The sequence below is a fragment of the Eptatretus burgeri genome, chromosome 16 (assembly GCF_056783735.1).
Source record: "Eptatretus burgeri isolate ZD-2024b chromosome 16, Ebu_testis_v1, whole genome shotgun sequence".
Classification (NCBI taxonomy): Eukaryota; Metazoa; Chordata; class Myxini; order Myxiniformes; family Myxinidae; genus Eptatretus; species Eptatretus burgeri.
In genome coordinates this window covers 5272272-5298279 of record NC_140976.1, presented here as the reverse complement: position 1 = coordinate 5298279, position 26008 = coordinate 5272272, and the positions used below count along the sequence as shown (strand labels likewise).

At 42.4% G+C, this 26008-nt stretch overlaps 1 protein-coding gene and 1 long non-coding RNA gene across 3 annotated transcripts in view; one reads left to right on the top strand and one right to left on the bottom strand.

The window, feature by feature from the left end:
• LOC147010371 (uncharacterized) overlaps window positions 1-19567 on the top strand; it is a 30756-nt gene extending 11189 nt beyond the window's left edge. For both annotated transcript variants that reach the window (XR_015052463.1, XR_015052464.1), the window contains exons 3-4: window positions 8011-8087; window positions 18839-19567. This is a non-coding gene — a long non-coding RNA (uncharacterized LOC147010371). The remainder of the gene's footprint in view (window positions 1-8010; window positions 8088-18838) is intronic.
• On the bottom strand, window positions 304-25672 carry LOC147010370 (splicing factor U2AF 26 kDa subunit-like). The gene is made up of 8 exons (XM_085859896.1): window positions 25519-25672; window positions 24272-24359; window positions 21371-21437; window positions 20932-20981; window positions 3682-3780; window positions 3445-3578; window positions 1394-1489; window positions 304-1198 (listed from the first exon to the last, which is right to left on the bottom strand). The coding sequence occupies exons 1-8, from the start codon at window positions 25560-25562 to the stop codon at window positions 1054-1056; spliced, it is 723 nt and encodes a 240-aa protein (XP_085716022.1). The 5' UTR covers window positions 25563-25672; the 3' UTR covers window positions 304-1053.
• Window positions 25673-26008: the final 336 nt, after the last annotated feature.

The following is a 26008-nucleotide window of genomic DNA, read 5'->3' as shown; positions in this document are numbered from 1 at the left end:
TTATAATATATTGTGTGTGTGTTTGCCCTCACACGAGTCTCGACATGGGATACAAAAAAAAAGAAGCCATTGAGAGGCAGAACTCGGTCACTGCCTTCCTTTCTAACGAAACACCGTTGTAACGGATTTCAATGGTACTGTAATAACGTTGACAGCCAAAACTTACGGTCAAAATAGCACCAACAACCTACCTTAAGAACACACCCAAAACATGTCTTTCATTCGCAGTTGTATTTTAAAAATAAAAATTTGGGATTGGAAAACAAAACCCAAAACCCTCAACAACACGAGAAGGAAAACTAATGGAGGTGGAAACATTTACTTCAGCAGTTAGAAAAAGCACAGAAACAACAAATCTACATAATGCATCTCCGAGTATTCCACCCTCACGCTGCACCACCATTCCCTCTCCAGCAACCAAATTGCAGTCTTCAGCGAAAGAGAAATGAAGGCCGACAATGGCACAGGCCACAAACTGGAATCGAGATGCAGAGGGAAAGAAATGAAATTCGTAATTCTTGGTGGAAAAAACAAACAGGAATAAAAAAAAAACAAAAAAAAACAAAAAAAAACAAAAAAAACTTAGTGAAGGGGTGGCGGGGGGGGGGGCAGGGAGGAATAGGGGAAAAAAAGTGACTTTTTACACAAAAAAAGGGTCAGAAAATAGGAAGCATATACAAAACAAAGAGCATGACATTCAAGGTGAAAAGGACCAAGGCTTGGGTGGCGACAAACTTGGGGTGGGGCCAAGTAGGGGGCGTGTCCAAACAAGAGGCGGGGTAACCAATTTCAGGATGTAAAGAAACATGGAGAGAGCAAAGTACATCTAATGTAGTTCTGGGACTAGATTATATCGATTTGAATTCGGTCTGTCAAGCCGAACCTCCATGTGAGATAATTCAATGGAGTTGAAAATAAAGGAAAAAGAAGGTTAAGTAGGGATGAGCAGAGGCAGGTAGCTGAGTGTCTGATGTAAAGATAGGAACACAGATCAGATAGAGAAGTGGAGAGACTTTATGAGGGACAGAGGTAGTCCTCTTCTTTTTCTTTCCCTCAGAAGCGCCCCGTCCTCTCTCGCTCCCTGGAGTACCTTGGGCCTCCTCTATCTCGACCTCGCTCCCTTCCGCCACCCCGGTGCTCACGGGAGCGAGAGCGACGTCCCCGGGTGCGATCGTGAGAGCGTGAGCGAGAGTGGTGCCTGGAGGTAAGATATGAGAAGAGGGGAGACTTAGATGCCATAAAATGAAACTTTGTCCAGCAATTAAATGTGCCCAAAAAAGTCATTTGACAAAGGAACATGGAGCTGGGAGAAAGTCCCCCCCCACCCCCACCACCCCCCTTTTCTCCAAAAATAAACACATAAGCTCATGAGGAAGGCAAAGAAAATGCTTACCTCTTCTTCTTGCTGCGGCCGTACAGGTCCCGGCGCAACTCACGAGAGATTGGTTTCAAGTGCATGAAGTTGCAAAATCCACCACGTGTGCATTCCCTACACAGCACAGGATATCAGGTAAATGGAGCAAAGTTAAAAACTTTATTTTTGTATACATGATCGAGACTCATGGAAGAGCTCGAGCAGAATGGAATTGGGGGGGGGGGACACCAACAGAATATATTCCTTCTGTAATACTCTTGGTTCATGGAAGAGAGGTGAGAGGGCAAATTGGCAACACACTGAAAATGGGGTCACAACTGGAAAGAACAAGCAAGGGGGTGAATGAACTGGAAAAAAGAGAGAAGGAAAAACAGCAACCTCCAAGAGTTGTGTTAGAGAGACGTAATGGCAGTAGAAACAGAGGGTTGGGGGATGACGAAATGGTTGTGCACCACCCTTCTTGAAGCCCTCGAGGGAGGATTGGGATCGTACGGCCTCCAGAAGGCAGTTTCACAAACAGAAAAAAAAAAAAGAGAGAGGAACAAGAGGTGTGCGGACAGCCTAGATTTGTTTGGTTGGGGGGGGGGGGTTAACCAGGAAAGAAGATACTGGAAGAACTCATACATCCTGGAGAGGGAAAGACAGAGAGCAGAGGGAGTGATGTTGGAAAATAGACAGTAGAAAACAGAGAGCTGCTTGGAGTGAGAGAGTGACAGACATTGTAAATTGGCTCTGGCGTGGGAGATTTCAAGAACAGAGAGCTTTAGATTCCATAGAATCCAAGAGAAACATGTGATGCTGGGTGCAAACCCAGAGGGGAGGAGAGCAGTACTCTAAGGAGCTATGGCCAAAGGCCTTACAGACCATGTAGTTTTAATTTTTCAATGACCAATGATGGATGCCAGTCCATACATGGCTTTCGAGGCCATCTTCGCAATATGGTCGGCAGATGTGAGTTGCCTTAATCAGGAGTGGGACCCTATGCTCAATGGACCACGAGACCCAGGGAACCAACCTCATTTGCACTGTGTTGTTGGGCTGGAGGTGATGGAGAGAGCAAGATTGTGTGAGTTGTGTGCATGCACACATTTAGTACAAGTACAGGTGTGTACATAGATGTACAAACTTGGCTGTGATGGAGAGCAACGTGGTCTATTGAAGGCCTATGTCACTCCATCCACAGTGAGGGAATTTCAATTTAAGACCTAAGCACTGACAATCCATGTTGGTCCCTAAAAAAAGCCACTCGATCACTGAAACATTCAACATTCCAAGTCTTTGTCTTTTGTAACAAAAACATTCAAGCAGATTGTACTCTTGCATTCTCTGTTATGGATTTCCTAACATTTTGCTGATTGATGTTGAGGGTGTACATAAATAAAGAGGGAAAATGAGAGAGTAAGAAAATTAATAAAGTGGAAAGGAAAAGAGAAGCAAATGTATAACAGAATGAGGGAGAGGGTGTCAAAGAATGCATACATAATTTGTACAGGCCATGGACAAAACAAATAACTAATTAACTAAATGGAAACATCAATGTAAAGTAACTCAATAGGGCGTTGGGTAACCACGTGCGGCCAGTTTGGAGTGTATGTGCCGTGGCATCGAGTCCACCAGCGTCTGGAATTCTGCCGCACTGTTCTTCCATGAGAAAGTCAATCAACTCACAACTGTTCGAAGGAGGTGGAAAACGCTGTCTCAGGTGTTGTTCCAGAACACCCCAGAAATGCTCGATTGGGTTCAGATTTAGTGACTGAGAAGACCATGACGTGGATAACATCGTCATGCTCATAAAACCATTGGGTGACCACACGTGCTCTGTGGATGGGGCCATTAGTGAGGGGGGGGGGTTCCTCTTGCCGCTATGCTAGCCATTATTAGAGACAACCACACCTGTGCAGAGTTTTTATACATGACCCTAAGCATGCTGGGATGTTATTTGCTTAATAAACACAAGGGCCACACTTGTGTGGAAGCCAGTGCTTGGCATCCCTCTTTTATCCAAGTGTTTCCATTTTTCTTTCCACTACCTGCAGATGTCCACAAATCAATGAATGTTTTCATCTCACCCCATCTCGTACTGTCTGCAGCAGGCTTCACGAAAATCTGTAACTGGTGATAACTCAGCCTGGATGGGCTGCCCGTTAAACCAGCGATTGTTCAGATCATTCACCGCCTTCTCCGCCACCTCTTCTGAGTGGAACTGTGGAGAAAGACGGATAAACCTTCACAACCGATCCATGGACACCGAGTGTTAGGTCATGTCGACGCACCCCCCCCGACCCCCAATGAAGACCGCATCTTGCCTTCACATAGACGTTTCCCACGAGGTGATCGCCAAGGTTGTCACAAACGTTCATCTCCTCAATTTCACCGTATTTCTCATTGAGCTCGGTGAAAACCTCCTGCACAAACACACGAGGTCATGCACCGCACAAATATACCAAGCAACGACAGTAAAACACCGCAGCCACAGTGCCACGACCCACCCATGGGAAAATAAGCATCAACAAGGCACAACAGCTCAACAAACAATGGAAGAATGAGGCAGTTCAACATGGATGGAAAGCCCGAAAGAAGTCGAGTGGACTCAAAAGGCATCTAAACCACCCCCACCCCTTTCTCTCAACAAGTGGGCTACAACATATGCTCCGTCGGTATCGATATACTGGTGGGGTCATATTGTTACAGGGCCGGGTATCGGTGGCGAGCACGACCGCTAGAGGGAGCAGTGGAGTCGGTTCCACCGAACACACCGGAATTGAGGTCGTGCCTTTTGGATAAGTCCGAAAGGCACGGGTCCCTTACTGGACCATGAATCGCCAATAATTCGACCGCATGGGGTAGGGTCAATTGCTTAACTTCAATATATCTAATTACCCATGCGGACAAAGCTACCGGGGAATTCACACCCTCGACGGACCTCGAGCGGAATGAGCCGTTACCGAGCCCGAACCGTGTGTAACCCGAGCGGAGATTACCAAGGCCCGTCGGACCAAATGAACAATTTACCGGGCCGAACGGCCTCGCTATGCCTCAATACACACCGTGCCAAGCCAATGAAAGAAACACAGAAACGAGCTGGAACATTTAACAAAAGGGATATTTATTTATAATGGGGCAGGGGAGCAAGCAAGAAGGCAGAGTTAACCGAATAATGAAAGAATAGCAATTTATGTACAAGCACTTATGCAGTTTTATTTAATAGACTGGCGCCACACACACACACACACACACACACACACACACACACACACACACACACACACACACACACACACACACACACACACACACACACACACACACACACACACACACACACACACACACACACACACACACACACACACACACACCCGTCAGGTCTTTATTGGAGACCTCTAGCTTGAGGAAAGGCGAGCTGGAGGTCAGAGCCTATTCTTGGACCTTTCCGCCTTGTGCGGTCTGACGATCCGGTGTGGCAGGACTCGAACCCACCACACAATGCCACTCAAAGCCCAGGCAGGCGATCCTCGCGGGACAGGCTCGCAGGCACACAGGCCACAAGATAAGACGCTCTGTTGGCGGGACCCCAGGAAGGCGACAACTGGATTCAGAAGACCACCAGAAGACAACTCCTTTTCGAAGACCAGAAGACAACTCTCAACAACTCTCTCGTTTGGCCCACGCGCGCTTCTCTTATACCACGCTTGCACTCCCTCATTGGGCAGAGAGAACGCTCTATGCCCATATTTGGAGCCAAGCCAGAACGAAACGCTTGTGCCCATATTTGGGGCGAAGTCAGAGCGTAATGCTTGTGCCCATATTTGGGGCGAAGCCAGAGCGCAACGCTTGTGCCCATATTTGGGACGAAGTCAGCACACCAACGCCCAGAATAACGCCGCCTAGCACACTGGACTCCGCCCACGTACGTGCTGACACGCATGCATGCAATGGTGCAGGTGGATGATGGTGGAAAGAAGCGAGGGCAGGTGTCGTCGTTGGTAATTTAAATCCTAACTATCAAAATAACTCACAGCGCACATACAATTAATCACCCATTAAAATAGGATGGGACCCTAACTAGAAACACATACTTACCGATATAGCTGATCTATAGGACCTGGCTGTTGTGTGCAGTAAGCTTCCAAATTCGCAACAATATCGGTATTAAAAAAACAAATTTTTATAACAATTTATTTTTACGTAGGTTCCAAAAATACACAATGCTCCATTAAATATTCATATACAACATACACATCATCGACACGATAATTTTTCAAAGTATTCCCACACGGGGCTTTTTTGTTTTTCTCTCCATGATAACAATGGCTATTTTAGTTCCAACTTCAACTTGGATTAAAAATGATTTTGTTTCAAAGCAAGATCAGTATTGATAATCAGGATCCATCGCTATCGTCGTACAGGCATGATTATACCCGTATCGCTATCATACAGGCATCACAGATCACCATCTCGGCACAGGCATTCTAAAGCACACCTGATTCATATTAAATAACCAATTAGCAATCGCTTTAAAAACTACCACGAGGGCCAAGAAAAACACGACTGCTTGTATGGTGCTCGGATGCTGAGGGTTAAAAATTATAATCGACTGCATTTACTTCCTGGTACGTGGTGACATCATACGTTCCAGTGTTCCAGGTGCAGCCGAGTCCAACAGAGCTTTATAAACCATGTTGTCCATGTACAGTATTAAATATTGTAAACACCTTTCTTCGATTTGTTTGTTGTTGTTTGTTGTAGCACAGCTACATAGCTTCCCATTATTTTATTTTTTTGGTGTACCAGTATAACGGGTTTATTTAACATTCCACGCCACGAGCAGGCAGCAGCCGTTTTATCTCACACGACGATGATCGTATCGCCAATGATCGGGTTTTATCGGGGAGTTTTGAAGGAAAAAAATTTAAGAAAATAAAGAAAACTATTAAACCCACGGTGATTTGCACACGCTAAAGGATCCTTTGTATATTCGAGCCGACAGGTAACGAGTTACTGGGGTAATTAATTTGGATCATTGTACTGAGAGAGAGGGAGCTGAGCTAATTGGGTAGTTACCATTAGTGACGTGGTGGTGGTGGTGGTATGGTTTCGGATGTGGAACGAACTGGGGGGGGTGGGGGAGGTTTGAAGGGGATGGTATGAAAAGGTACAGGAAGTGTGGTTGCGTGATAATACACTGCCCTCAGAACTTCAGGCCACTTCTTACGCACAAGTGGAAAGGATGTTGCATAACAATGAATGAATAAATAAATAATTGCAGGTTAGTAGATGATAAATGGGGCTTCTGGGACACCCTTTCAAATGAATGGGGAAAAGGGAAAAACTTTCTGACTCAAGTCCCAAAAGCTCAAAATAGGAGACCGATTTTCTCGTCACCTATCCCCTTCCCTCCCATACAAGCAAATGTAAAATTGAGACTATGAAAGATTGAGACTTACTGATTAAAGCACTTCTTCCCCCCAACATAATCATAGTCCTTTTATATTTTCATTCCACTCAAAGAGCGAACCAACAAATATTTGCCCATGTTCTACTTTCGGGAATAACTTAATTTTCTCATAACATTCATTTCCATCGAGTATATTCACAAAGAATTACTTGGAACTTGGTTCTTGGTATAAGTGTCTTTGTTGAGCGGAAATGAAATGATAAACTTCTCTTAATTTTCATGGTCTTTCCAAATTCAACATTATGTGTTATTTTATGGAAGTTTTTCTCAAAATAATTCAAAGCAAGCAGTTTCATTTTCGTGTTAAAATGAGTCAGTCTGGAGTCAGCCAAGCTGCCTCGCCCAAACCAAGCCAAAAAAATTCTGTTCATTTCCTATGTGGGACACACCCTGAAAAAACCATTGTTGTGTAATCTCCCATTACGTCATCAACAGGAGGCTATTTGAACCAACTTGTGTGCCGAGTGCGTTTTATTTCGAATATGGAACGTTCAGATTATTACTACAACCTTGCAGATCAATTGTTTTCACAAGATGACAGGTGAGATCCTCAACCCAATTCATTATTTGTTGTTTTATACAGAATTAAATCACTATACAACCAATAATAACATCGTTGATAACTGATCTGGAAAACGAGTTATTTGAACGACACGATGAGTGGCTAAAAATGAATGTCTTCCTTGAAGACATTCGATCGATCAGAAGAAAATTGAATGACATTTTTGTTGGCTGGAAATAAGTTCTCTCACCTTGAATGAGTCGAGTCAAAGGTGAGAAATTATCCCTCTGTCTGTGTGTGTGTGTGTCTGTGTGTGTGTGTGTGTGTGTGTGTGTGTGTGTGTGTGTGTGTGTGTGTGTGTGTGTGTATATATATATATATATATATATATATATATATATATATATATATATGTATTTATGTGTGTGTGTGTGTATTTGTTTGTGTGCGTGTGTATGTATGTGTATGCATGTGTGTGTATGTGTGTTTGTGTGCATGTGCGTGTGTGTGCGTGTGCGTGTGTGTGCATGTGCGTGTGTGTGCGTGTGCATGTGCGTGTGTGTGCGTGTGCGTGTGTGTGCGTGTGCATGTGTGTGCGTGTGCATGTGCGTGCGTGTGCATGTGCGTGTGCATGTCTGTCTGTCTTTGACTCATTATTTTTATTTTATTTTTCAGTTTAAACACCTGTCTGGATGAACCACACACACAACTTAATCTTCTGGAGGAATCTGACACGACACTATCTTCTGGAGGTAAATGTTATATTTATTATTTTATTAATATCATCATAGAATCATCTTTATGTACCCTAATTGTTCTTTTTAACATTCTGTGAACAGAATATGTTGATCAAGTTTCAAAACCAAAACAAACCATCAGACTGCTGCAAAACAAGATTTTGTTCAATGTTATTACTTTTGTTTAATTATAAATGCTTTCCTTATAATTATCTGATTTTGAATTACTAGTACGTGCCCGAAAATAAATAAATAAATAAATAAATATTCCAACCGCGAGCAAGAAACAACAACCACACAGGCCGTTTCTTCGCTTTCACATGCCCGTACGTGCGTGGCCCGGAAGTTCGCATATCACAGTTATGATTATTCGCAATTTAGGTTTTAATGGCCAATTATTCAATTAGCGCCAACGTATTTTACCTTTTCGCAATGTCGTCGCAAGGAAAAACAAAAAGAGAAGAGAGAGAGAAAAAAATTACTTCCTGGTTCGGAGCACACCAGCTCACTCTGATGTTACCCAAATTTATGCACCGTCTAATATGAAAACGATCATAACTTGGGGCATTGTGTTTATCTATAAATGTGCATAAGAAATCGAGAAATTATTAGAATACACAAAGTCATCACTCTCCGGAAGCCCGTACGTTGTAAACCGTAATGGGGAACGCGACTGAGCTTCCCTTCCCCATCGGCCACGCCCACTCAACAACGTGTCCTGTCTTTGGTTTGGTAAATAAATGGCCATAACTTGGGAAGCACTTGTCCGATTAATATCAAACCTTGAAAAGGCACATCCTCAGGTCCCAGGCAATATACCTGGCAAGTTTCAATTAGATCGGACCAGTGGTTGTCGAGAAACAGCGGTCACACACACACACACACACACACACACACACACACACACACACACACACACACACACACACACACACACACACACACACACACACACACACACACACACTGCTGGTATTATAGATAGATAAGAAAAGAATAAAGGAGATGTAAAGGGGAGGGTGGGGGAGGGGTGGGGTTGGGGGAGGGTTAGGGTTGGGGGGTAGGTACGCTCCCCCAATGACCCACCACCCCCCTCATCCCTCTCCCCTCCCCTTGTAAGTGTGGGGAAGGGTGGGGTGGGATGAGGGGGGTGGTGGGTCAAAGGTGGGTGCGCACAGGTGGGTGGGGCTTGTGTGGGTGGGGCTTGTGTGCGTGGAGCTTGTGTGGATGTGGCTTTTGTGAGTGGGGTTTGCATGGGTGGGGGTTGTGTGGGCGGAGTCAAAAATTTTTTTTCCAATTTATCTTTGTCTTTTGTAATCCCTGTGAATAAAATGAACCTAAAATCTCTTCCCCCTTTAAATCACATAATTTGTAAGTCCAAGGAACTATAACGATGACATCAACAATTTTAAAAAGTTAATTTGTCCATCGCTTGGTATAACCTTTTTCAAAATGAGATTTCCACCTGTATATTCTGACTATATCACCAACTTTAAACTAAGGCTTTCTGGCATTAATCTCTTATTCATATTATAATTTTGTAAATGTATCTGATTGTTTAATTTTCATTGAGGTATGAATCGTATCATTGTACTTATCGACAATGTCCTGACTTAAAGATAACCATTGTTGAGAACAGAGTTGAGTGAATTATTTATATAGTCTCTCTTTTAAAGTGCGATTAAAACGCTCAATAACTGCTTTTCCTTCATTAATGGTGCTGTATAATGTAATGTCATGTTATTTTAAAGAAAATTCATAAATGTTTTGTTGTAGAACTCTGTGCCCTCATCAGTCCACAATTTTTTAGGTTTTCTCTTGCTTTTATTGAATATCTGTTGGAAAGCTAACAAGAGTATTACCTGTTTTGTTTTTCAAATGGACAACCCACGCATATCTTCTCCTCAAATCAATAACTGATAAAGCATACTTGTACCCCTTATCATAATTTAGTTCAATTAAATCAGCAGACCAGATATGATAAACATTCCTTATATGAAACTTTGTGATTATTGGTTAATGTAATTTTCAGCTAATTGCTCTTCAATCTTAATGACATCATTGGAGCCTACAAGTTTTTTGAATTTCCAAGCCCAAGTTTTAATTTAGCGCTGATCATCTTCTTCACAATGAACCTATCAACTTTTTCTCTCAAGGTTGGATTTTGTATCAGAGACAAATTATACATTTCTCTATCGGCTTCATGTTTTTCTTCCAACGATGTGCTATTTCCACAATCAATATTCTGCCTCATGCACACTTCATCAATCCTATTGATAGGTTTGCTCCACGGTTTAGGATTGTCAGCCTCATCTAATCTTTTATTCAAGTTTGTTCCTGGACCACAGAAAGAATACCCTGGTAGATGTAATTCCCCTGGTATTCCAGTTGTTGTAAATTTACTTCCCGATAAAAAAAACTTTTGTTTATCTCCCCCTTGTTTGTGTTTGGTGATAAATTCACTCTTTTTTGAGCCACACACCGAACATGAACCTTTTTGTATAACCCTCTTATTTTTACTTTTAACATACGAGATATTTTTACATTTGAGACAATAACTCATTTATTTATGTGAAAAATTCCTACAGAGTGCGAAAACCTTTTTTGTTTCCAACATGCACATTTGAATCTTGATTTTTAAAACAGAAAGACTCCTGAGAAATGTCTTCACTCTCTCTTCCATTTATTTTAGAAAAAAAAAATGTAAAACTTTAATTAAAGTCAATTACACCAACATCATCAATAATATAATGTTTTCCTTATTTGGCTTCTTCATCTTCACTTTCTCGTTTTAATCTTCTCCCTGAAACCGATGTTAATAGTCTTGACGCATATATTTCTAATGGACTTGCCAATTCGTTGTTTTCCTCCTCGGTGCGTTGAGATTTATTTATTTTCTGTAATACCTTTGATCTTTTTATAATCTCACTGGCTTCCATATTTTTATATTTATTTATTCCCTCTATTTCCTCCCTCTCCTCCTCCTCCTTCTCTCTCTTCTCCCTCTCCTTCTCTCTTGTCTCAGTTTCTTCAACTCCTTCCTCATCCCTTACTATCCTTGAACCACTTTCACCCCATAGAATATCATACATATTGTTGTGGTTTTCCCGCCACGCCGGCGTGCGAGCGACCGCTTTTAACTAATCGCAGCCGCGCGCCCACCGGAAGTGGCAAACCTTAGTCGCAGCTTTCGGATCAACGCCGAAATCCAGCTACGGGTGTGTTTTTAATCACACCGTAAATCAGCCAACTATTCTGTCCGCGTGCGACAGGGTCCGATCGCCGATTGTCGATTTACCTAAGTATGCGCGCAGACAGAAATGCCGGGGATTTACACCTCGACGGGACCTGCTTGGAAACTAGTCGCTTAAGCAGCTCGCTCCATTTGCGATTTGCCGAGCGGTGTATATCACCAAGCCCCGCCGGATCCGATTACTTTATCGGCTATTTAAAAGCCAGCAAATATCCTGAACGCAATACGGCAGCTCAATTGAGAGAAAGAACGCAACGAACAGGTCAACATTCACACAATAACATTTATTTGTAACACGTATGCATGCAAACACGTATGCAATCATGCAGTCAGTAAAGCAATGCAGGTAAGGGACAAAACACGAGCAAACAAAGACCCTACAGCCGTTTGTCTGTTTATTATGTACACTTATTACAATTCTACTTAAGGACATGGGGCCACAACATTCATGCAAAGAAAACCCCAGGAAAGAAAAGGGCAGACTGGACCCGTAGGCCTTTATGTTCGTGCAACTGTGAAGACCACAAGAGTTCCACGAAACCGTGCTGGTTACCTGTCACCCTCGTGGTGGCTTGCTGGGCCCTGGTGCGGCGACCCTCGGTGGCTCTGCCCGCACTCAGCGGGACTCCACCAGCTCCTGACTTCTCTCGATTCCACTGGCGCCTCCGTCGATCAGAGAGAGATAGAGAGATAGAGAGATAGATAGAGAGATAGAGAGATAGATAGAGAGATAGAGAGATAGATAGAGAGATAGATAGAGAGATAGATAGAGAGATAGATAGAGAGATAGATAGAGAGATAGAGAGAGAGATAGAGAGAGAGATAGAGAGAGAGATAGAGAGATAGAGAGAGAGAGATAGAGAGAGAGATAGAGAGATAGATAGAGAGATAGAGAGATAGAGATAGAGAGATAGATAGAGAGATAGAGATAGAGAGAGATAGAGAGAGATAGATAGAGAGAGATAGAGAGAGATAGAGAGAGATAGAGACCGACCGACCCTCTCACACCTTACTCCGATTTCAGACTCAACTCCTGGTGACCCTTTCCTCAACTTCACTCTGGTCGGCGTCTCCTCTCCACAACTTTCCTCCCGGCGTTTTCACGCGCCCGTTTTATAGCCACGGAGCCTTGCCCCTCCCTTCCCGGCGCGGGGGTGGGGAGGGTGGGGGAGGAATTCCAGCAGAGCTCGGCTGGGCTCAGGTGTTGTTTTCCAACCGTCACTTCTGTTTACCCGTTCTGAGGGACCCGCCCCGACCGTCAATCCTGTTTACCCGTTCTGAGGAATATCGGGGCGGAGTTGTTGTCCTTTGTTCGTCGATTTGCCGTTGTTCGTGGAGATGTCGGTGGTTGTTTCGGAGATGATGTTGTCGTGGTTGGTGCTGTGGTGGGGATGGCGTGGTTGTTGAGATGCGGTTGTGGTTGTTCAGATGTGGTTGTTCCAAAATAAAGATAGCAAAAGAATAATGGCTGACTCAAAGATCACAGCCCGGTTACACGAATAATTCCCTTTCGACATTGGTGGGGAAATCTAATCTGAACACACACTTATCGACATAACTGATCTCTGAGAAGCCTGAATGGTGTTCTGTGAATTTCCACAACCATAACAATATATTCATCTGGATTCTGCGATACTCTTGAATCCACAATTCTTTTTCTCATAATAGGAAACCAATAAGATTTGTTGATGATTTCTGAAAGAGTTTTATATTTCATCACCTTCTGAAGTTCATTTTTATTTAATATTTTAATCAAATCTCTATTTGTGGGTTTTTTTAACATCAATATAAGGCCAGTTCTTAATTGAAAAATGTCCGTGTGTATGTTCCAATTCATAAGGAATGTAAAATCGAACACCCTTTTCTTGTAGGTATCCTTGAATGCAAAAATTATAATTTTCTTGAAGCCTTTTTGCTGTCGTTTATGTATCAGAAATATCTTCTTCTTTTTCTTTCGGCTGCTCCCGTTAGGGGTCGCCACAGCGGATCATCCATATGATCCGCATAGTGATTTGGCACATGTTTTACGCCGCATGCCCTTCCTGACGCAACCCTGGTCGCCTCTTACGACACAGGGATATGGTACACCTATTTTAACCGGGGTATACATATGACAGATTAATATGATGACACATAATACCTCCCATCTTCCCACAATAGTTAAATCAGTTTGTATTCCTCGACTTTGTATAATTATCCAATTTCCTTCCTTCTTCGTCATATAAACTATTGCTTCACCATCATATAATTTCCTATTCCCAAAATCATGTATTTGTTGTTTGCTAATTGTGCTTCCACATATCTCCTGATTCTTACCAAGATGATAATATTCTTCTTTACGAGACTGATAAAAATCGTGTAGGTCTTCTAGGTTGAATGAAAAAGACCAATTATATCCTAAATCACATATTATACCTCCATTTCTCTATTCTCATATTAACTATTCTTCCTTCTTTATAAAATTCAATACTTATCAGATAATTGAATTTAATAAGAAAAGGTGTATGGTTTGTTGAACCAGGTGTTGTGGTTGTAAATTCTACTCCTTTAACAAAACGTGCCGTTTTATTTAAGGATATATATTGTGATAAATCACTTAAGGCCCAGTCACACCTTGACGTTTTAGCCAGCTTATGCCAATTTTTGGAAAATTTGTCTAAAACGCTGGTACACGTTGAATACGTTATGGGTAAGTTTTGATAACATTGAGAGCACGCTGAAAAACACTGCCATACGTCATTGTACGCTGGCTTTAAACGTTGTACTTTTCGGTTGTCCTCAACTTTTCCATGCTTGAAATTGTAAGACTTATGCCAGCGTATGACTCACACGTTCCGCATAACGCTGGCCGTAAGTTGTAGACACATCACGCGATCGTTGACACACATTACTTGTGAGTTACTCATAAGTCGAAACACGTCGAGGTAATGTTTAGCGTGCCCGAAACTTATTTCTAACCTATGAGTAATGTGTTGTACTCACGTTACGCGATGGGTGAAACACGACACACGTGACTTGTAAGGTGCTCATAAGTCGAAACACATCAAGGTAATGGTTAACTCAGTGTTCCAGACTCCCTGGTTTTATTTATTTTATTTTATTTTTTTTCTTCCTTCCTTCGGTATGATGGTGATTTTGACACTTCGATTTCTAGTGCGGTTATAATATAATATAATTAATAGGCTGCCGCTCAACGATTTAAATCATAACCACACTGTACACTGAACACCGTCATACCGGAAAAAAAAAAAAAAAAAAACTGGGAGTCTGGAACACTGGCGCTAACCATTACCTTGACGTGTTTCGACTTATGAGTACCTTTCAAGTAACGCGTGTCAACGATCGCATATCGTGCGTACAACTTATTCCCATCGCATGCGGAGCGCGTGTCATACGGCAAGTACGTCATAAAATTACAAGACGTACTCCACTTACGACGTATGATAGCATATTTTAGCGTTTTATTCACGCATACCAAACTTACCAATACCGTATTCGACGTGCGCCAGTGTTTTAGACGCATTTTTCAGAGGTCGGCATACGCTGGCAAGATCGCCAAGGTGCGACTGCGATGTTGACACTTCCATTTCTCTGGCGGTTATGATTTGAATCGTTGTGCGGCAGCCTTTTCAAAACGTACGCCACGTCATCGTCGGCGATGCGTGCAGCGCGCTATGCCGAAGTTAGACTATCGTTGGGCATAGGTTGTGAAGGCCGACAACAGGTTCAGCATTCGTTGGTATAAGTTATCTATAACACAACGAAACGTTCAAAGTCCGTTACTAATACGTTGTGCATAAGACCAAGTCGTTATGAATACGTCCGAATCTTTAAAAAAAAAAATCAAAAGTTCAACGTAAGCCAGCGTTTTACATACATTTTAATACATTGCCATTGCTGGCTAAAACGTCAAGGTGTGACTGGGCCTTTAATCTCACCAAGTCATTGGAGTCAGTCGGGCTTGGATAATTTAATTTATAAGCATTTTTCATATTAATATTTTTTGCCATACTATATTTCTGTCGTTCAGCCTGTGCCTTTGTGTAATAATTTGATAAATCAATATGCAGTTCTTGGGATACACCAAAGATAGAACGATCTTTACCAACATGTCATTTATATTAGATTAAAAATAATGTCATAATTTTTTTATTTTTGTTGAGTTGAAATAACACATAGAGACATAATTGACAACAACACTTGGAATTTAATTCTTGGATTTGAAATGTTTGATAAACACCATTCTGTAAGAATTTTATTACTTCAACAGGTGGTGGAAGACCAAAACTATCAAAATAATATTTGTCTTGACTATTAAAAATACAAACCCAATGAGAACCGTTCCCATTATTATCTTCAAAGTTCATAATAATATTCTTTGTATGTTTAGACACGTTTGTTAATTCATCTCTCATACAAATAACCACATTATGAATTTTTAATTCCTTACAATATTTGACAAGTTCAAAATTTGATGTTGTATTCTTTCCAAATCCTTTAAACCACTCATAAATGCTCATTTATTTATTAGAAAGATATTACACCTGCTTGTGCGTTAATTTTAAGTTAATTTTAATTAATTAAGTTAATTTTACACCTGAAGTTAATTTTACACCTGCTGTGCGATAGAAGAAAGCATATCTCCAACTCACAATCTTGCTTTATCAAGCAGACTTTCAAGTTTTTCAGCAAAATCTACAATTACACCACTTCCACTAATTTGTTTCTCCAACTCTTTGTTATGTCTTTCCAATTCTTTTTGAGCCCGGAGTTGAGCCTTCCTTTCATTGGCAGTTTTCACCGCTGCTGAAATACGACCAGTCAATGCTCCAGCCGCACTTAAACCAGCAAATAAAAGAATTAGAAATTGGAGAAATCCTCCACTCGTCTCTCTTATTGAATATTTCTTCAACATTGGTTTTGACATTTTAATTTTAAGTGAGCCAGTATCGTTCAAGATTTTCACCTGTTCTCTTGTGAGCAAAACATCAATTCTTACTGCTCCTTTTCTCTAAATTGTATCAATGTGAATCATACAAGGCTTTTGATTTTGAATACAAGATGATAGTTTATGAAGATCGATTTGATTAACATATCCCAGGCAGATCGACAATATGTCCAGCCGTGAGGTTAGTAAGGACGGAGGCTCCACGGCCAGACGCAGGCCGAACCTCAAAGCCGGCTGCAGTCCCTCTCACGGCAGAATCCTCGACGTGCAGGTCAGTTAAGCGTCTCTCCCGGCAGATCCAACACCGTGCCTCCTTCGTTCGCTCGCTTCGAAGCGACTTCGAGCACACCTTGAGAACCCGACACTCGTCCAAACTGAAATCCTTTTCCTCTCGTTTTCCTCTTTTCCTCTCTCTTTGTTCCACGAACACGTATCTCTCGGCGACTACCGACCAAAAGCCCCTCCCCTTCGCGTCACTTCCACCCTTCTGCCACACCCCCTCTCCAGGCCACACCCCCTCAGCTGACTGGGAGAGGCCTATCCCGGGATGGGGTAGGCATAAGAGGGATCTCTCGTTTCACCACCACTGTACGAACATAAAAAAGTCTCTTGCACCTCCCGACACACATGTAACGTCCTTTTTACCAAACAACCTATCTATACATGCATTTAATGGGGGATCTGAGCTAATCCTATATTTAGTAGTCCAATAAGGGCCATTTCCGTAACAATACATTGTTTATAGGATTTTGACTGTTTAATCCCCGTCTTTCACACACAGGACAATTCTCAAATTTGTCATGTGCAGAATCAGGAAATTCAAGAGGCTAAAAATCTAGTAAACTATTCATATTTATAAAGTAAAACTTTACTTCAAATAAAATTCATCTTCGGTATCATCTTCGGCACTTTCATTGGTGCTTTCACAATCATCTATAAAACTACTTTCACAACTATTGTTTCAACACAAACTCTTGGTATCATAACTGTCTTCTGTTCCAACAGATACTATCACTCTCATAATCTTCAAAATCTTGAGTTGAATAATGACTCGTATTTAATTCGTAGAAAAAAAAAAACATTACCATCTATATCAAAATACTTTTTTTCATTAACCAATTCAACGACTACATCTTTAATATTAAAGGTAATTTTAAGATGGTCCTTAACTACTATTGAACGAAATGTCATTTCACCTGATATATTAACATCCTTTATTTCATCAGGATTTACATCTTCAGGGTTGTTGAAAAAAATACAAATTTCACCTTGCATATTACGGATGGTCTTATCTTTTCTTTCTAAAGCTTCATACATAAGGTTTTTCTTTTTTGATACTTTTCCTTGTTTCATTGCTTTTTCTAGTTTTGAATATATTGCTCGAAGGAGAGGAGAAACTTTTGTTCGAGCTTCTTTAATTGATGTTCTTCCAGATATAAGAAAAGCCCTTCCACTGAAGGAAATTGAAGAACTCGTATTATTCACCATAATTGTTTTTATCCAATAGTTGTTATATTTATCTTTATTCAATTTTACATCCTTGACATCTTTCTCAGTATCGTTTACAAATGAAGAGATTGATTGAAACTTGTCTTTTGTGTCTTGATACATTGTATTTATTAAGTGAAAAAAGTTGGAGGATAAAATAGTTTTAAGCATAGCTTAATTAAACGGAATTTTCATCAAGAAAATTTCATTTTAAGCAGTTTTGTTATATAAATATGATGAATACAACGAACTGTGATGTTTGTAATCATGAATATAAATGTCATAAAAAAACACCTTCAAACTAACAAACACACATTCAATCTTTTCAGACAAATATCTCCACTTGACCAAGAAACAAAAAAAAAAACATTGTGATTGATGCGATTATTATAATTTTTAAAAAGAATATCATTAACACCTTCAATCACGCAAGCACAAGAACAATGAAGAAAGGGAAGGTGCCACTAAATTCTCCATTGAAAACACTGATTGGGGCATTAAAACGACATATAAAAATAAGATTGTTTCGCTTTCAAGACCCTGGACCATCTTCAATCAATGAAACTGTAGTTAAAATAGTTAAATTAAATATAACTATAGTTAAAAGTTAAAATAGTTAGAATAATAAAAATGAAACTATAGCCCATGACCTCACCTGAGGTACCCCAGGCACATATACAACCTTTGGTGGAGATTGGGCCAACCATTTTCAATTCTCTAATTATCAGATGCACAGAGGATTACCTTATTTTATATATAGTATCGGAACTGAACCCTGACATGACACAAATATTTGGACATGGGTCTGTGCATCCAATGGTTGTCTGGACACTGCGTATCCTCGAACAACGCATCCAAACCAGGGTTTGTCCAGTTACCAAGCAGCTTGCTTGTAGTGTTACGAATCTGGCAGCCATTTGCACATAACAGCCAGAGTCCCCGCAGTTCAGTTATTTCAATAAGTATGTGCTTAAAGTTAGGGTCCCGTCCCTATGTTTAATGGGTGATTAAGTGTATGTGCGCTGCGAGTTTCTTTCTAGTTAGTTTTTTTACATCAATTCACACCACGTGTTCAAGGATACGGACGTGGGCAGAGCCCCCTTGCCTCAGGGCCGACCCAGCCACAGCCAGATGGAATGTTCGCCTCGTCCAATGAGGGGAGGACACCGATCGCCCGACGCCGCCCGACCAATCCGGAGGCGAGTTACCTCAGAGCAGATCTCTCTACCCGCCCGGGGGCAGGGATAAGAAAGGTGGCGAGCTGTCGTCTGTGGTCTTGGTCTGGTGTCTTTTGGTCATCTGCGGTCTTTTTCAGGTTCCTTGTGGTGGTGGTGGTCGTGGCGGAGGTGTTCCGTGGTGCTTGTATCGTCGTTCGTGGCAGACAGGATCGTGGGCTCGAGTACCACCGTGGTGGGTTGGAGTCGGTGAAACCGCATGAGGTGGCCAGGTACCCGGCCAGACTGGCCCTCAGCTCGCCTTCCGTCCCGAGCTGAAGGGCCGAATAAAGACCCACAAGGTCCAGTGTGTGTGTGTGTCTGCGTGTGTGTGTGTGTGTGTGTGTGTGTGTGTGTGTGTGTGTGTGTGTGTGTGTGTGTGTGTGTGTGTGTGTGTGTGTGTGTCTGCGTGTGTGTGTGTGGCCAGTCTGTAAGTAGAATTAAGTGATTCCACTGTACATTTGCCTGCATCTTTATTCAAGATTAAGTCTGCTCTGTGTTTCCCTCCCTCTTACATTGTAATAAATAACTGTTGCATGTTCCAGTTCGTTGTCTGTGCTTTCTTTCATTGAACCAGTGTGGTTCGGGCATGAGAAATAGGGAGGCCATTTGTGCCGTAAATTGGTCATTTGGTCCGGCAGGTTTTGGTAATCCCCGCTCGGTTACGCCGGATCAGAGTCGGTAACAGCGAATCGGTTCGGACAAAGTCGGCCGAGGGTGTGGCTTCCCCGGTAGTTAGACGGCGTGGGTACTTAGGTAAATTGGAATTAGACAATTAACCCTACCCCATGCCGTCAAAATATTGGCGTCCACGGTCCACGAAGGGACCCGTGACCTTCGGAGTTATCCGAAGGTTACGACCTTCAATTCTGGTGTCGGTGGGAGACGGCCCAACTGCTCCATCTAGCGGTCGTCCTCGCCACCGAACCCAGCACTTGTTGGTTCGCTCTGAGTGGAATGAAAATAAAAAAGGACTGTGATCATGTTGGAGGGAAGAAGTGCCATCATCAGTAAGTCTCAATCTTTCATCGTCTCAATTTTACATTTGCTTGTATGGGAGGGAGAAAATCACTAAATTTTACATTTGCTTGTATGGGAGGGAAGGGGATAGGTGGGGAGAAAATCAGTCTCCTATTTTGAGCTTTTGGGGCTTGAGTCAAAGTTTTTCCCTTTTTCCCCATTCATTTGAATGGGTGTCCCAGAAGCCCCATGTATCATCTACTCAGGTTCACACAAGTTTGAGTGGACCGAGAAAACGTTTATTGTGGCAGCAAAACTGTCAGGATGCTGACCCCGCAGTCTACTACGTTATTCGATGGAACGAGTAAAACCCAATCCCACCGGGAGCAAAATATGCTGTCAATAACCCCTTCCTCAGGCAGGGATCACAAATTAAAAACACTGGCAAGATTCCACATGTACAAATGAAAATTAGTCTCACCCCCTACCCCCAAACCCCTCAGGAAATAGTGGGGCCCATGACCTCACCCTGGGTACTCCAAGCACATATACAACCTTTGGTGGAGATTGGGCCAGCCATTTTCAATTCTATAATTATCAGATGTACAGAGGATTACCTTATTTTATATATAGTACAGGATCTGAACCCTGACATGACACAAATATTTGGACACGGGTCTGTGCGTGCAATGCTTGTCTGGACACACTTCATATCCTCGAACAACGCATCCAAACCAGGGGTTGTCCAGTTACCAAGCAGCTAGCTTGTTGCACTTGCCAAGTCCGTTGCGCATCAATGGTTTTTAATGGAGTGTTTAAGCAACTTGGTGAGTGCTCTCCAAGAAACTCGGTAGCTGAACACACCCCTGGTTTACAAGTGGCAGATGAAAGGAATTGGTAGTGAGGGTGGGAGGCTCCACTTCCAAAATAACAACAGTAAGGAAAACTTGGGGGCAGGTGGTGGATCTGTCAAACTACAATTAGCGATGAGCTCACCTCAAAGAAGTCATCATAGTGCTGCTGGATTTCCACATCGCTGATCATAGCTGTGACACGACAAACAGGGACACAAAGGTGTCAAAATTCACAAAATCAAACAATGCATGGTTCGTGTTGCTCAAGTTCAAAACATGTGTCGTAAATGCAGTGTGCACAAATGTTCATCACCTACAATTGCTTCTTGTACAACTTTGTTCGTACTAGACCGAGTAGATTCACAACATACAGAGACCGAGGGTCTCCCTTCACAATCTACTCTAATGCTGTTCACCCCATTTCAGCCTCCCCTCCCGAACCCCCCCCCCAGCCACACAAAATGCATTTAATTCCTTATGCCACGTCTTGCAACATACTCATCAATATGTCAGTCCTTCACAGACATACATTCAATCAGAGAACTACCACGGTGAACGTGCAGGTGGGAGAATACACTTACATGTGAGCCCATTGGTAGTCTGTACACAGTTCTGTGGGTTCTGGTACAAGTTGTGCAAAACAATCGTCTGAAAGAAAGCAAACATTGCCATTCAAACTGCAAAGAACACAGTTTCGACACTGTACACATGCCTTATTTTAAACAACATGTGATACCTCAATAACTCCTCATGAAGCAAGTATCTGTAGGATTAATTTAATAAGGGGCAATAACATAACAGTAATAATCTGCAGAACAAACATTTAACAATAATAATAATAATAATGATCTATATATTAAAGCAGGAGTATCATTGTCTGTCCCTAAACTACTCCCTCAGTTTTGGGGCTAGCCCCACCAAACCTTCTTTGGAACGTTTTAGGGTCCCAGCCAGTGTCTGAAGGAGGGTGGGAGGTTTCATAAATTCCTCAATACAATGATTTTGAATTTCGATCAGAATGAAACTGCTCCCGACCCAGATATAACATCAGAACAGTGTTTCTCTTTATTTACCTCACGAGTGTTTGTAATATTCCCTTTTGTTAAATTAATGGTATAGTGTTAATTTGTGATTGGATTGATGCTGCTTTGGAATGAACATTGTGGAGAGGTTGAGAGTAAAGGAGAATCAGGAAATGATGTGATGCTTTCAACCCATGACATTCATGGATTCGCCATTGTGGCATCATAGAGCTATTACTCAAAATAATTAAAAACTTACTCAAGCTGATCTTGGGGTCAGCTGCAGCAAGTTTTTTTTTCTCAAGTCCTTCATGAACTGGCTGTCCAACGGCTATCCAGCCCCCTCCCGTGCATAGCATGCGTACCTCGCTAATAAGGTGATAATAATAATCCTGTCTTGCTCTCCAAACTATCTGCCTATGGCATTCAAGGCCAGCTCCACTCCATGTCTTTCAATCCTGACAAACCTCACTCTCAATATCTCTCTCCGAAAAGGGCCGTCTGCTAAACCTTATCTACTTTCTTAACAATCCACTTGAGGAATTTCAGTCATTCAAACTCCTGGGCAAACCACATTTCAAAGCTTCCTGCCAGAGCCAGATGCAGTCTACAAAATACAAAATCAAAGGCTTCATATTAAAACTGGGATATTGTTCGCCAATATGACCACAATCATCTGTGAAATACCGTCCTGATTGCGCAGCGCAGAGAGGAGCAATATATATATATATATATATATATATATATATATATATATATATATATATATATATATATATATATATATATATATATATATATATATTGTGGCTGTCACTCTGTGGCTGTCAAGTAGTGAAACAAAATTGAAAATCATTCCAAACAGAAGACTTACTGTTTTTAAGGACGTCATAAAGGACACAAACAACAGGCACGAATAACTAATGTACATACGAGATTGGGTGTGAAAGACACTGCATAAACAGCAGTGAACCTCCAGAAATTTTTTTTTTCTACAATCTTTAAAACTCTTATTTTATTTTAATTGAATGATACACCTGAACATAAGAACATAAATCCCTTTCTTTTCACTTCCACAAACCTCCCGTTTAGCAGTACTTGGACAAATATTACACCATCACGACGAATCAAATTTTCCGCTCATGCTCTCAGCATTGAGATTCAGACAAAATTGTGGCTCATAGGAATTACAGACTGTGTTCGTTAACACAAAGCAAGAGTTGGAAAGACCCTTCCCTTGTCCTTTTTCTCAGGACTGTGCAGGGTAAGGTGTTCTGTTAACTCTCGGTACCACTGATTGTTGTTCGGGGCTGACAAGACAGTAGGAGCACATTCTACTGAGCTGTCTAGCCTAAGTTGGAATTCTGACCCTGCTATAAACTGACACCCTGGCATTTGACATGCAGGCAGGCCAATGCATTCATGTGTGCCGTCCCTCGGGTGGACGTTAAGATGGTGGACCCATCTGCCAGCACGTTACACATATGACTGTCCCTTTCACAAAGAGTAGGCAAATCAACAACTCTGCCCTGACTCTCACCAACTTGCACTCAGCAACCATGTTGAGTATGTCAACACCTTCAATGTGAGTTGAGGGAGGCATTCGTCCCACAGTGAACTGAATAGAGGCCGATGAGAGTAACAGCGGCTGCTTGCCAACCCAGAATGCCGATATGGCCTTTAGCTCAGGGAGACTCAGGCCTTACTCCACCACTTTTAATCTAGTTTTGCACCAACTTTGTTTAAACCCATGAACACTTCCACAAACGTATCATACTCGGTGAATGATGAAACCTCAAACCCTGCACCTTGCCAATGTTTTTACCTTTCTCACAAGTTAACTGCAATGGAGAGTTAAAGTGTACCAATCACGTTCCTCTTCCGAACAGCACGATGAGTGAGGTGGCTACGAGAAAATGAAAACCACGAGAAGTCGATGGCGTTCCATCGTAAATCCCCACGCTTCCCCCCCCACCCCCCCGAAACAAAGTTGAAAGATGGCAAAAAGTTCCAACAGGAATACTTCTTCTTCTTCTTCCTCTTCTTTTCTCTGTATAATGAGTGAGGATGGACAGCACCAAGTTTCTGCCCTGCCTTGACCATGATGCTCATCCACCTCCCTCTGTCCTCAGCCAATGACCAAATATCAAATTTTGGGTTAAATTTTTTTCCCCACATTTCAACCCCTGTGACCACCAGTCCCCACCCCCTGGGGAATAAACAGGGGGTCAAATCCAAAACAACAATCAGATGTAAAACAGAGGTAGGTTAAGGTATAGCAACTCAATCAACATAATGAACCAAGGATGAAGGGGTCAATACAATAAGCAAGGTTCTCACAAGGCAGCACCTTGAAAATGTTAAAATCTTTCTTCGACACTCAAACACATTCCAAACTCCCAACATTTCACAGGAGGACACGCGATAGGAATTACGCCCGACAGGTAACATTGCTCGTACCTGGCTAAAGGTTGGCTTATTGTGGAGACGAGAACAACGATCCCCGTGGCGACAAGCTCCGATCTTGAAGTAAAAAGAACAATTCACTCTAAGGATCAGAGAATGAGCAAAGTTAGAACGGATTCATTACAAAACACGAGCAGCACCAGAACAAATCCAAACACGAACAACAGGTCCATGTACAAAATTAAATATAGCAGTGTGTGTGTGTGTGTGTGTGTGTGTGTGTGTGTGTGTGTGTGTGTGTGTGTGTGTGTGTGTGTGTGTGTGTGTGTGTGTGTGTGTGTGTGTGTAACATCCAATGCATGCACTAAGGATACTGTACGATCATCTGAGACTGAATGTATGGATCAAAACTACTATGTAGGTCAAGCTTCGTGGAAGGGTGAGAACACTGTACGGATTAGGACTAACAGGACAGAGAGAAGAAAATGAAGAGAGGGAGGGAGGAAGGGGGAAGGGGGAAGGGAGGAGGGGGAAGGGAGGGGAGAAGGGAAGAGAGGGAAGGGAGGTGGGGGAAGGGAGGGAGGAGGGGAGGTGAGGGAAGGGAGGTGAGGTGAGGGAAGGGAGGGAAGGGAGGGAGGGAGGTGGAGAGAGGTGAGGGAAGGGAGGGAGGGCACCAACAGCAAAGTTGAAAGGCAAGTTGGGAGATTTAGACAAGCAATGGGTTGGGGAGGAATGAGGAAGCACGCACGGGGTGGACCATGGATACAGAAACTCTCAGGAGGGAAAGCGATGGGCTTGGGGAGCTGTTAACGGGGGGGGGGGGGGGAGACAAGATCATGGTTTATGTACATACAGTGTTTATATATATTGCTGAAACCTGCACGGGACGGGTGAAACTGGACGTCAATCCAAACAAAGCAGCGATTACGACGCAAACCGATAGTCATGAACGTTAAAGCAAGTTGACCATACAGTATATATAATCGAGATTTCGATTTCCAAATGAGACTCCTATATGATAGAAGTCTCGAGTCGAGCGGTTCCAGTACTACACGCGAAAACACGCACATGGGAAAAAAAAAAAGCGCGATATTTAAAACGACAATGGATACACTTCTGACAAAAACACGTCAAACGCAGAGGGATGCAGGCCCGAGGCGTTAGTCGAGCCGTTTGCCTTTTCCCATCGGAGTGCAAAGGAGATCGCTTAACGAGCCCAGTGAGACAACGTGGCGATACAAATGAATGTAGTGTTAAAATAATCTCCCTTATCAACACACAACCCTATGCAGGCCAATTACTTGTCCTTCTCTGTGCCAAAGATGGAGGCGAGATATTCAGCCATGATGGCGAGACTTGCGCGCTTGTTCCCCCGTTGATGCTACTCTCGCGAGATTTCAATCATGTGGATGGATATATGTTTCCTTCCAAGGAACTTCAACACGACTCATTGGGTCCAAAGCTTGTTCTCCGATCGCCCACTTCTCACTTTTTACCGATACTCTATCCTCCTTTAAAAAAATTTTTAATACCGAGTACCAAGCAAGAAAACTGTCTGCTAATCGTTGCCCTATCAGAACCTAAGGTTTAAAATGGCAAATAATTGCGCTTAATGGCTCCGACTTGATCCGAATAATACAATAAACCATCGCCTAAAATCTCGTTCAAACCAACGCGAGCCAGTCGCGAATTCCACCGTCATGGCTTCAACAACCTGGACTAAAGTTTTTATTGGCAAGTCCTGAACGATATACTGCAAATGAAAGCAATCAACCGCATGGAATCGGGGTT

What these genes read in the sequence shown, in the direction of transcription:
- LOC147010370 (XM_085859896.1), bottom strand. Translation starts at nt 25,562, where the DNA reads ATGGCTGAATATCTCGCCTCCATCTTTGGCACAGAGAAGGACAA. An exon ending in GACTACCAATGGGCTCACAT is followed by an intron (nt 20,982 to 21,370) that starts GTAAGTGTATTC and finishes GTCGTGTCACAG; the next exon opens with CTATGATCAGCGATGTGGAA. An exon ending in TGCAGACAGTACGAGATGGG is followed by an intron (nt 1,490 to 3,444) that starts GTGAGATGAAAA and finishes TGTGCTGTGTAG; the next exon opens with GGAATGCACACGTGGTGGAT.